This window comes from Myxine glutinosa, chromosome 11 (genome assembly GCF_964187855.1).
Source record: "Myxine glutinosa chromosome 11, kmMyxGlut1.1, whole genome shotgun sequence".
NCBI lineage: Eukaryota > Metazoa > Chordata > Myxini > Myxiniformes > Myxinidae > Myxine > Myxine glutinosa.
In genome coordinates this window covers 80490967-80503775 of record NC_136271.1, presented here as the reverse complement: position 1 = coordinate 80503775, position 12809 = coordinate 80490967, and the positions used below count along the sequence as shown (strand labels likewise).

At 42.0% G+C, this 12809-nt stretch overlaps 1 protein-coding gene across 2 annotated transcripts in view; it reads left to right on the top strand.

Moving 5' to 3' along the window:
* The window catches only part of RSPO2 (R-spondin 2), a 109354-nt gene extending 99110 nt beyond the window's left edge, over positions 1-10244 (top strand). For both annotated transcript variants that reach the window (XM_068097147.2, XM_078786822.1), the window contains one exon: positions 9659-10244. In XM_068097147.2, the coding sequence (XP_067953248.1) occupies positions 9659-9798 (140 nt within the window). In that variant the 3' untranslated portion in view covers positions 9799-10244. The remainder of the gene's footprint in view (positions 1-9658) is intronic.
* The last annotated feature ends 2565 nt before the right edge of the window (positions 10245-12809 follow it).

Here is a 12809-nt window from a genome sequence, read left to right as displayed (position 1 = left end):
TTTGCACTCTGAAGCATGTTATCCTGAAGAATTTGCCTGTATTTGGCTCCATTCATTGTTCCCGCTATCCTTACAAATATCCCAGCCCGTCCCGCTGAAAAGCACCTCAATAACACGATGCTGCCACCACCATGCTTCACAGTAGGATGATCTTCGATAGGTGATGAGCAGTGCTAGGTTTCTGCCAGACATAGCGCTTTACATTCAGGCCAAAGAGTTCAATTTTCGTCTCATCTGACCACAGAATATTTTCCCCTCATGAACTTAGAGCTGTATAGGCCGGTAATGATCTCTCTGACTCTCTTGAAAATCCTCTCCATCTCTTTGCTGATGACTCCACTCTCTGCCGCTCCATTCCTCATCCCTCAGATCGGCAGTCTGCAGCCTCCCCACTCTCTGCAGACCTGGACAAAATCACAGACTGGGCAAACAAGTGGAACATGTCTTTCAATCCTGACAAATCTCACACTCTTACGATATCTCTCCGAAAAGACCGACTGGACAACCCTCCCATCCACTTTCTGAATAATCCTCTCCAAGAAGTTCTGTCACTCAAGCTTTTGGGTCTCACTATCTGCCATGATCTTTCCTGGGAAAACCACATTTCCAAGCTGGCCTCCAAAGCCAGTCGCCGACTGGGCATCCTCCATCGTGCGAAGTCCTTCCTTGGCACACCTGAGCTCCTCACCACATACAAGGCTTTCATCCACAGCTCAATGGAGTACTGCTCTCCCCTCTGGGCTGGTGCTCCTGCCTCACACCTAGCTCGTCTTCACGCTGTTGAAACCAAAGCGTTCAGAATCATTGGAATCTCCCGCGATGACGCTATCTCCAAGGGCCTTTCACTTACTCACCGCAGGCAGGTTGGTGGTCTTTCCATCTTCTACCGACTCCTCTCCGGCCTTGCTCCCCCAGCTCTCTCTGGGCTCTGTCCCCCAAATATTCCTACAGGTCGCACAAGATCTGCCTGAAACCCTGTTACGGTTAAACTGCCAAAATCAAGACTCTCTGCTCACCCTCACTCCTTCATTCCTCTTTTCTCCCGCCTCTAGAACAAACTCCCTCACTCTCTTCAATCCCACTCCTCCCTCCAGGTCTTTAAAACGGCTGTTCACCACCATCTCTTATCTTCCCCAATCCAAAACCTTGATCTTTTCTACCCCCGCTAATTTCACCCCAAATCCACTTTTTTGAGGTGACTTTTGACTTCTTTCCTGGAAGTCCTTGGTGTCCTTGCGTTTATACCTATCCTGCCTCCCCCCAGGCCCTCTCCCTCCCACACATCTCCCGATGTCCCTGCTCTCAAATGTTGTGTTTGTGTGCTTCCTCCCCTTCTCTCCCCATCTTGTCGACCGCTCCCCTTTTTATATACTTTGTTTGCTTGTTTGTTTGATAAATGTTAGCTCTTTCACGAGCCTCGACTCTGTATACAAAAAAAAAAATGGAGAAGGTGGATCAGACTCGGCAACGGTTGCTAGAGCGAGATGTGCATGGAAGAAGTTTCGGGAACTGAGTGGCGTGCTGACGAGGAGGGGAGTGTCGTTGAAGCTGAAGGGAAAGGTGTATGGTATGCTGCATGTGTGAAAAGTGTTATGATTTATGGGAGCGAGACATGGGTAATGAACGTAGAGCAGCAACGTAGGCTGGAAAGGGTGGAAATGGGAATGGTTCGGTGGATGTGCGGAGTATCGTTGAGAGAGAGGAAGACAAATGATGAATTGCTAAAGATGATGGGAATAGAGCCTGTGATTGATGCTGTGAAGAGGAACAGGTTGAGATGGTTTGGTCATGTGTTGAGGAAGTATGAATGTGACTGGTTGAGAAGAGTGATGGAAATGAATGTAGAATGAAGTAGAGGACGGGGAAGACCGAGAAAGACTTGGCTAAAGATGGTCGAAGAAGAAATGCGGGCAAGGGGGTTAACAAGGGGAGATGCAGAAAATAGGGCAAGATGGAAAAGATTGTCATGGGGACCGCAAGGCTAACCCCGGCTCTAGCAGGGAAAATGGCTTTTAAAATGCCTGTTGTTGTATGAGCTTAGAGCCTTTCACGTGCATTTTTGCAAACTCCAGGTGTGCGGTCATGTGTCTTTTTCTCATGAGTGGCTTCTGTCTGGCCACTCTCCCATAAAGCGAAGTGCTGCAGCAACTGTTGTCCTTCTGGAAGGTTCTCCCATCTCAGCCAAGGAACTCTGTAGTTCTGTTAGAGTGGTCATTGGGTTCTTGGTCACCTTCCTGATCAGGTTCCTTCTTGCCCGGATGCTCAGTTTTGTCGGACGGCCAATTCTAGGAGTAGTTTGGATAGTTCCATATTCTTTCCATTTCCTAATGATGGAATTCACCGTGGTCTTGGGAATTTTCAACACTCCAGAAATTGTTTTATACTCTTCCCCGGATCTATTCCTCCTCACAATTCTATCTCGGAGTTCTACAGACAGTTCCTTGGACTTCATGGTACAGTTTCTGTTCTGACGTGCATCGTCAACTGAAGGAACGTTTATGGAAAGATGTGTTTCTTTCTAAATCATGTCCAATCAATTGCATTGGCCACAGGTGGACTCCAAACAAGTTGTAGAGACATATCGAGGATGATCAAAGGAAATTGGATGCACCTGAGCTCAATTTGGACTGGCATAGCAAAGGGTTTGAATACTCATTTACTCAAGACATTTAAACTTTTCATTTTTAATTATTTTGTAATAGATTCTTTCTTTTTTTTAAATTCCACTTTGACATTATGGGGTATTATGTGTTGATCAGTGACAAAAAAAATCTCGATTTCATCCATTTTTAATTCAGGCTGGAATACAACAAAATGTGAAAAAGGTTAATAGTTTTGAATACTTTCTGAAGGTACTGTATATTTAAATAACAAGACCCAATCACGTCTCTCACCCATAATAATTGGAGGGAATAACCAATCAGCTCTCACTTAATGCATTACCTTTCCAACCCTATTGGTTTCTTGTCATCTATATGTTCACTGTTATTGGCATTGCTCGTGGTATCGGCTTGGGAGCCTCTGTTGTGCACGTTTGTCTTTGCCGTCAGTGTTGATTTGTCAACAAATGATGAAACAGGTCCAGCGACTGAGAGGGGTGTATAGCATTGGGATTCTCACGTATGTACTACCTGGGAATGTCTGCAGCTGTAATGGAACCCAGGTTGGGTTTGAAATGGTAATGGGCTCACCTTGTGTAGCTTTTATTGGATGTAGAAGACATGGGAGTTAATATAATTATCTGTCCTATTAGACCCGACTTACATTGGAGATGCGTTCCTGAATGTAAACGACATGAATGTAAACTATAAAGAACAATTCAACATCACAATTGGTACCGATCAGGGATAAAACATCCATTGAAGGGCAATTAAGATCACCCCAAACACCAATTTACAAGGAAATAGTTGCTTTCAATACTCCTAACAGGTACTATTACGAAGAATCAGCAATGAACACACCTGTATGTGCCCTGAAAAGCACCATATCAATCCAGGGGACACATCAACACCTGCTGATCCGGTGTTCTATCACTGACTGAATAATTTATAGCCGGCGAAGCCGGTGTTGTGAATGAACGTGTACGTATTATGTTGAAAAGCCAGATTTTGCTGAATCCTTTGAGAATTTCGAAGCTTTGACGCACCAAATCGCTCCATGGAGGCCGCCATCTTCCGGATGCAGAAGTATGCATAAAAAATTGCGAAAAAGTTCAATAGGAGTTTGTTTTACTCGTCTTTTTTTTATTCAAAATCTTATGCACCTCTAATTTGTAATTAAAATACTTTAAGACCAACCTCGTTCCCCGGGCCCACATGGGCCCTGGTTATCTTCAACGAAAATCGTCACCAAAAACCGGAACCAATGAGATTTGAGCATTTGAAAAAATACTTCAAAAAAGCTTATAACCGCGTTTCGGAGGCTGAAAACGGCGTCAAATATTCTAAAATTGACGAAGAATTATTTTTTAGAAATCTCGCGGCCGTAGGGGATAGTTTTTCACGGCCGGAAATATCCGAAGTTGAGAGGGAATTCACCAAATTAATCAAGAAGTAAATTTTATAAATTTTAATCTCATCCAGAATGCAAATGATGTCATTTTGAACTAGGTACAGTACCTACTACACCTACCTACTACCAACTACCTAACCTACTGATGCCATAGTGATGGGTAAAGTAGTGGCAAGGCCGCAAGAGGCTTTGGCTTCGCCGGCTCATTGCGGCTTTGCAGTCGGGTACTTGTAATTAATCAGGAAACAATCTCCCTGTGACGTCATAATTGGAGAATATATATATTAATAACTTTTGTTACCTCATCACTGAAGCACAACAGTCGATCCATTTCGTGCATACCTATGTTGACTGCACCGGCCGGCTCGGTAGGAAATAAATAATTACACCAAACATCAAACTAAGTCCTGTTGTGCATGAGCATAAACACTGGAACTGTAACATACCTGTCAGGAAGTAAAGAAAACGATACCTTCACAAACTTGTCCATTAGCTATTGTGGAAGGCAACGGATTTCTCAACCATCGAGCGGTGAATTCTCCATGGCCGCTTGCAGCCGCACCTGGCCACAGCTTCCTGACGTAATATCCGGTTCGGTATCTCTTACCACTCGCTGCCTTGATACAAGAGCGGTATACCTTGAAACAGGATTTCACATATGATATGAACCCTTAATTGATTGATGACAGTTTATATATTCAAGTACACATACGTATAAATAAATAAATAATTACCAGACATATTTAAATAAAAATAAACCTCGTCCGGAATCTTCATTAGATTATGCATACACGCTAAGGGTACCGTGGAAATGGGGGGAATAGGGACAGCAAGGTGAACAGGGACACAAACTGAAAAAAAGTTCGGAAACTTTTTTCGCTGAAAATTGATAACCATACTGATTTGTTGATATTTGGGTTAAAAGTGTTCTCTTGTTTTTTGAAAAAGCAACTTATAGTCCCTATTAACCCCATATATGGGTTAAATAGGAATAAATAGGATTTTTATGGCTGTTCCAATTCACCCCGTTTTACGGATGAATAGGGACAGTCACTAATACAAAAAAATAACAAACTCAGCGTTCCCAACGCTAATCAATATCGACACTGCTCACGTCGGAGCTGGGCGAGGAAGAAGATAATCAAGAAATCGGGACAGTTTGGAGAAACTTTTTATCCCATATTTTTTTTCATTGGCACCGTGGTTTATGTTATGGGTGCATATTATGTGCATCCATCTGAGCTATCAATTTAGCAATAAGTTGGAAACTCAGGATTGTTTCTTGATTATTATTTTTTTATTCTTGATTGATTATTATTTCTATTCACCCCATTTCACGGTACACAGGTTTAGGCCAAGGGCACAAAACAATTCCCTCTCCCAAATCCTTTCTCCAAAACCCCAGCCCCATCCCGTCTCCCCTCGATACTCTGCATGTACCGTGCATGTGTGACTGAGTGTGTACATCTGAAAATCATAGGGAAAAGTTGGGGCAATGCCCCTGGGCTCACCTGCCCACTGGTAGGCGTAGATGACCCACAAAATATGTAAATTGGCCGATGGTTTGAACAAACTTGTGAAAGTACCATGTACACATGATTTTACCAAGTTACATCTAAATCGGGTGAATCATTTTTGAGAAGTCAAAAGTAACGACCCTGTAATCTTCATGACATTCGACCATTCATTTGAACTACCGGTACGTACTTAATGTGGATTTTCTTGATGGGATTTGCCAGGCATCGGGAGGCCTTGGTCCTCAGCAGTTCTACAAAGTTTGGTGAAAATAGGCCTGACTATTGGTTTCAGCATCACGGGTGATCAGGGTTGTGGTCAAGTTTCATCGAAATTGTGTGTGTAGTTTCAGAGAAGAAGATCCGAGTGTTTACAGACTGATTGACTGACTGATGGACACCACGCGATGCTAATACCTCACCTGAACTATGTTTCAGGTGAGCTAAAAACGGTTGGCCCAATCTCCACCAGATTTGCACATGTGCTGGGGGTACCCAGGTTTAGGTCAAGGGTACAAAAATCCACCAACTTCTCCCAAACAAGGAAATTCTCTGTATGCATGTGTGTTGGTGTAAAAATAATAGAAAAAAAATGGTCTGACCAATTTTACACCAAATTTTGCCTATGGATAGGGTACCCAGGGTCAAGTCATGGGCTTTTCGCCATCATCCCACCCATGCAAGGCAATACTCTGAATGTGTATGTGTTTGTACATCTGAAAATCAAGAAACTGACCTCAAAACAAGGAAATGTGGCCATTTGGCCCATCATTGCCGTGGTGTACTCTCGGGTTAGACCAGGATGGAGGAGATTGTACTGTGAGGGTAACTTGCCCACCTTTCCCAAAAGGGACACCCAGCACCGACCTGAATGAATGCCTCGTGAACCTCAAATCTCTCAGATTGAAACAGAAGTGCAATTCCACGGTTACTCACATTATTTATATATATATATATATATATATATATATATATATATATATATATATATATATATATATATATACATATATATATATGTAGATGCATTAATGTGATGTATTGTAATGTGAGTAACCGTGGAATTGCCCAGAAGATCTTTTTGAAAAATAAATTATTTTGTGATGTTATACCACCCATTACATCAGACATATTGATAGATGTGAATTGTACACTCTTGAGGGATACATACCCATCCGTCAGCTGTTGAAGACCGGTGTGTGTTATGATGGCAGGATCTTTGTCGAGGCAATGGCCGCAAATCTTGGCCTGGCAGTGTACGTTCCACCAGGCGATTATTTGCTGCACAAAACTAGAAGTTATTTGCTCTTTTTGCTGTTGTTGAAACATGTTCCAGTTCCAGAGACAAAAACAAGAGTAAATGTAAACAAAATCTGTGGAAACTATTTTTAGTTACTTAATTGGATGCTTATTAGCAACAGTTCTGGATTTGGCCCAGATAAATAGCAGGGCGCAGTGGACAGTTGTTCCCTGATATGTGTCACATCATACAAATGGCGACCACACAATCATGGAGACTAATTTGGCTGCTGTTCGTAGTCCAGAGGGAAGCAACACCGGCGGCAAGATAAGGATTCCACAAGGCCCACTTAAAGCCCCTTAAAAGCTAATGCATGATGTTTCGAAGTGACCACTGCATGGCACTTCATGTTTAGTGACAAAACACAGGAGGGAGTGAAATGGGAATCATTGAACTAAAGAGCAGTTGTACCATAAAATGGGGTGAATAGGGACAGCAAGGTGAATAGGGACACAAACTGAAAAAAGTTCGGAAACTTTTTTCGCTGAAAATTGACAACCATACTGATTTGTTGATATTTGGGTTGAAAGCGTTCTCTTGTTTTTTTTTAAAAGCAACTTATAGTCCCTATTAACCCCATATATGGGTTAAATAGGAATAAATAGGATTTTTATGGCTGTCCCTATTCACCCCGTTTTATGGGTGAATAGGGACACTCACTAATTCAAAAAAATAATAATCAAGAAATAGGGACAGTTTGGAGAAACTTTTTATCCCATATTTTTTTTCATTGGCACCATGGTTCATATTATGGGTGCATATTATGTGCATCCATCTGAGCTATCAATTTAGCAATAAGTTGGAAACTCAGGATTGTTTCTTGATTATTATTTTTTGGTATTAGTGACTGTCCCTATTCACCCGTAAAACGGGGTGAATAGGGACAGCCATAAAAATCCTATTTATTCCTATTTAACCCATATATGTGGTTAATAGGGACTATAAGTTGCTTTTTTAAAAAAACAAGAGAACACTTTCAACCCAAATATCAACAAATCAGACTTGTTATCAATTTTTAGCGAAAAAAGGTTCCGAACTTTTTTTCAGTTTGTGTCCCTATTCACCCCATTTCACGGTATCGATGAACTACCTTGCAGCACACCTTACTTTTAAAGGAATGTTTCTTTCACAGTGTTACCTTTTGTCCTATTTATCAAGATGCTGGAAATGAATGACCTCCTAAACTTTGGGAAATCAGTGAATGGTTGATGAGGCTTTGTCCCTTTAAGGCCAGTTCTCCGCGATGCGACTCATCGCTGTTTTCCGCCTCCACTCCTTCCGCACCCCTCTCCCTCAAGATTCCAGCAATCCATTTTTAGACTGGCATTGAAGTGGTGCGATCAGGAAGTGCTTTTTAACGAGGGGGCTTTTCTCGAGTATGGTCCATCATTGGTGATTTGATTATGTCGTCATGAATAGCGTCTGCTCCATATCAAGGGCTCTGTCCTTTTGACCTGGCTCCAATTGTTCTAGGAGAAAGTTCACATTGGATTTACTTTGTAATGAGAATCTTCAAGTCTGTGCATATTAATATTTTTGCATCCACTTGTCGAGGCTCATGGGAAAAGGAAATTGCAGAAGATAGAAAGTTTCATACAAGCAGTGGAGTGGTGACGAACTGGTGGATATGATATGACACGAGCAATCAGACAAGATCAGTGAGAATAGAAAAGACCTTGGGTGGATATGGGAGACTATTTGTTTGCAGTCAGTGATTGTCTGTTTTGAGGAATTATAGGGAAGATTGAGATGCGATAAACACAAAGAGGAGATCGCACAGACAGGACGAAAGAAGAGCAAACGATTGAAAATGAGCAGCAAGCTTGTGCTTGAAGTAAATCCTCTGAGGTTACCCATTCTCTAACTAATCACAAATAGAAAACATCAAATGCTGTACCAGGCACAGAAATGACCCATTTGTGTTTTCCTTTTAATGTTTTAACTTCAATGAAATCCCCTTTTTTTACTTTTTACCTTCATCACAGCATGTATCAAGAGAAGAGAAATTTACTCACTGCATGGTCAACAACCTGGAAATTCATACTCAATACCGATTGGTGTTGTATACTCGTGTTGCCCATCTCTCGACAAAAACCTTCAATTTACTCGTACTGATGTCATCAACTTGAGTAGAGGTGCAGCAATCCTTGGTCTTACCATGTCACCCCATGTCTTTGGCTGACCATGTATCCAAAGTGGCCTCCAGAGATTGGAATATTCCTTAGAGCCAAGTCACGTCTTGCCCATTTACAGCACGTGACAGTGTCCAATACATTCGTACACTTTGGGTGGATCCTTCCCATGAGCTTCCACTGTCAAAAGCACAAATTTTTACCCCTTAAGGTGATGGAATTCAAGACCCTTGTGCTGAAATGCGTCTCAGGACAGGAAGGGTCTGCTTTTAGTTTTTCACAAGTGGCTTCACAATCCTCTATATCCTCCCTCTTCTCCTCTTCCCGAGTGTTTTTCTGTAATCGAATCATCTAGTCATATTCTCCAGTCCAATATCTACTGGTCCTCTCTTCTAGTCCTCCATACCTTATATTATTTTCTGTTCTTATCCCCACTTTGAGCTTGTTCTTCACCCAACCCCCCCAACACCCCCCCCCCCCCCACGACCTTTTCTATACTTAACGACGTTTCCTTGTCTGAACATTGCCCTTCACATTGCTACTAGTTGGTTGATCTCACCCTCTGCTGTGCTCTTCTTCTATGAGATTTTCATAATTATTGTGCAACAGTATTTCATTCGGTGCTTGCTTTGGGTCATCGAAGCCCCTTGTGTGCGCCATAATGGCTGGCATGCCAAATTAACATGAACTTTGCCTTTCAGGTGGAAGAAAACAAAAAGGCAGGCGTAAGAAATCGAAGACGAAGAAAGTCAAAGCAAGAAATCGTTTGTACACCAGTCGCAGGAACCACAGGGCTCGGAATCGAGAGAAGAGGCCAAGCCAGATGCCCGACACCAAGTGACAGGGCTCTCGCTCTGCCTCATGGATTCAGTGCTGCTATGGAGCTTGGGTGGTGACTACGAAGTAAAGAAAGAAAAGGAATGGCTCAATAACTATTTATCTATTTTAAGCGAAGTATAAACTGAACAGAGAATAAAATGTTTTTTTGTTTTTTTTAGTGTGTGCACAGTGAAAGTCAAGGGTTTTTTTTCAATATATATATATATTTGGAGGAAAGGGAAAGAAAATGTAATAATTGTTTTTTGTGCTTCCTTTATTTTAAGTTGTGTAGAAGGAATAAACAAAATCACAACTTGGATCATAAAACATACACAAAATGTCACTTTATGTCCACATAATCACAAAGCAATGCTCTCAAATCATTTCATCTACTTTTTGCTGTCTGGAATCCAACCGTATTCGTATTCCATCTGTGCTTGTGTAATTAATAAAGTCTACACAATGCGATTTTTCTTTTTGTGATTGCACTTTGTGGACTCTAATCAATTGTGCAAAGATTGGAAACATGAGAATGGGTTTGGTTTCTGATCTGGGTGTGAGCAGCACATGATTGCTGGGAGCGCGCCTGTGTTGCTGGTCGGGACAGGCTTGACGAGGAGAACACACGAAACAAACAAATCTGGGAGCAATGGGAAGGCTGAAAAGAGATTGAAACAAGTTGCATTTGATAGACAAACAGATCCTTTGCCATCTTGGCAAGCAGGAGGGTTGATTTAAAGGCTCAACTTGACCTTATCTAGCAAGGGAAAACATGTGGAGGATGGATTGCTGCCCAAATTTGGATGAATTTATAGCTTAGCATTTAACTATTTTAAACTTGTTACGTAAGTTAGACGAATAAAAAACACGACAATAAATATTGATCGAATAGCCATATAAAGGCAAAGTTTGATTATTGTGTGAACGAAGGTGAATTTGAAATAAATTCAAATGATATACCCCATAGCGAGTTGATCATATGTATGAAGTTTCACATCGATCTGTTAGGCGGTTCTGGAAAAGATTATTCTTCTGTTTTGATTTTCAATCCAATATAGCTGCCAGACCACGTGACCAGATATATAAAGTTTCACAATTTTTGGATAAGGATTTCGATTGAAGCAATTATGGCTGGAATACCACTTCAGCGAATACGTCATCGTTATCACCCTGTATATCTCATAGGGAGTTGATGGCATTATGCAAAGTTAAAAACACTTTCATGTTGAGTGATTTCAGAGAAAATGATGCCCAATTTTTTCCCATTAATCCAATATGGCTGCCATACCATGTGACCTATCACATCAGTGCTATCAATATCACCTGGTGTTGGCCGAATGATTAGGGCAGTGGGCTTGGGATCCTAAGGTGCTGAGTTCGAATTCCGTTGAATTAATGCCAGGTGGGGTTGACTCAGCCTGTCATCCTTCTGAGGTCCGCAAAATGAGTACCAGATCACTAGATATAGAGAGGAAAAAATGGACTGCATGTGTGAGAAGTGTTGTGATTTATGGGAGTGAGACATGGGTAATGAACGTAGAGCAGCAACGAAGGCTGGAAAGGGTGGAAATGCGAATGGTTCGGTGGATGTGCAGAGTATCGTTGAGAGAGAGGAAGACAAATGATGAATTGCGAAAGATGATGGGAATAGAGCCTGTGATTGATGCTGTGAAGAGGAACAGGTTGAGATGGTTTGGTCATGTGTTGAGGAAGGATGAAAGTGACTGGTTGAGAAGAGTGATGGAAATGAATGTAGAAGGAAGTAGAGGACGGGGAAGACCGAGAAAGACTTGGCTAAAGATGGTGGAAGAAGAAATGCGGGCAAGGGGGTTAACAAGGGGAGATGCAGAAAATAGGGCAAAATGGAGAAGATTGTCATGGGGACCGCAAGGCTAACCCCCGCTCTAGCAGGGAAAATGGCCTTACAATGCATGTTGTTGTTGTTGTTGTTGTAGCGAGGAAAAATGGAAATGGAAAATGATGCAACCTAGCAGCTGGGTGGCTGCAGACGAAGCACCCACAGTGCTATCAATAAAATATTCTCCATGAGGAGTCACTCCTATGTTTAAGGTTTTGCAGCGATCGGACACAAGCGGTTGCACAGAAAACCATTTTTAAAAGCGAAAATATACAGATGCGGACAGACAAACACAAACAGGCCTTCATAACATATGTGTCGTTTTGCTTCGTACAAGATAAAGTCAGGCGGACAAGTTTAACCTGATGTATGAGATGTAACTGCAGGTGTAGCACAGGTTACCAGCCCAATCATTACAGCCACAAGCAGAACATAGTGAAGTCAAGAATGTATGAGAAATTTGTCGTTCCATAACGACAGGTTTGACAGTGGCTTCAGGTGTGTGCCAAATAGTGCTTGATGACGTGTCTGGGTTGTGGGTCTCATTCCATGGATCTTTCTCCCTATTATGGCTACATACATATCATCATGAGAGAACCTTTCTGCAGCTCTTATTCTTTCGGAATATTTTTCTCTTTGCAAGATTGGAGAGAAGGAATAGGAAGAGATTCTTGTTCACAAGAATGAAGTGGTATTTCGGTGAATGCAATAATACTCCTTTGAGGTCTCTGCACTTTATTGTAAGAAGAAGTAGAAAATGAAGTGGAATTACCTTATTTAGACTATTTTGTTACCCGTGAGTGTTTGTTGCACTTGCTGACCAACACGCTTTTGTGCAGATGCCAAGCCATGGCTCCCTCCGTCCAGCAGATCACATCCAGATGAGGACTTTCACGCATCCTGGAAATGGGCCTGCAATGGGCAGTGACCTCAAAGCTCTGCCAGCTTAGCCTTTGCCCCTCACATACTGAGTCTGTGCCATCCGTTCAGGTTAGGTTCTCTCTAAGCAGCGTACACCGACCATCTCATCCGACGAGACCCCCAAACATTATTCAAGGGGAAACATCACTTGATTGGATTCATTTATGTCAACTGAACATTCTCATTGTCACATGTATTAATTTTTACTACTTTCATATGAGAATGTGTCCATCATGAGGCTCTTTATTCCATGT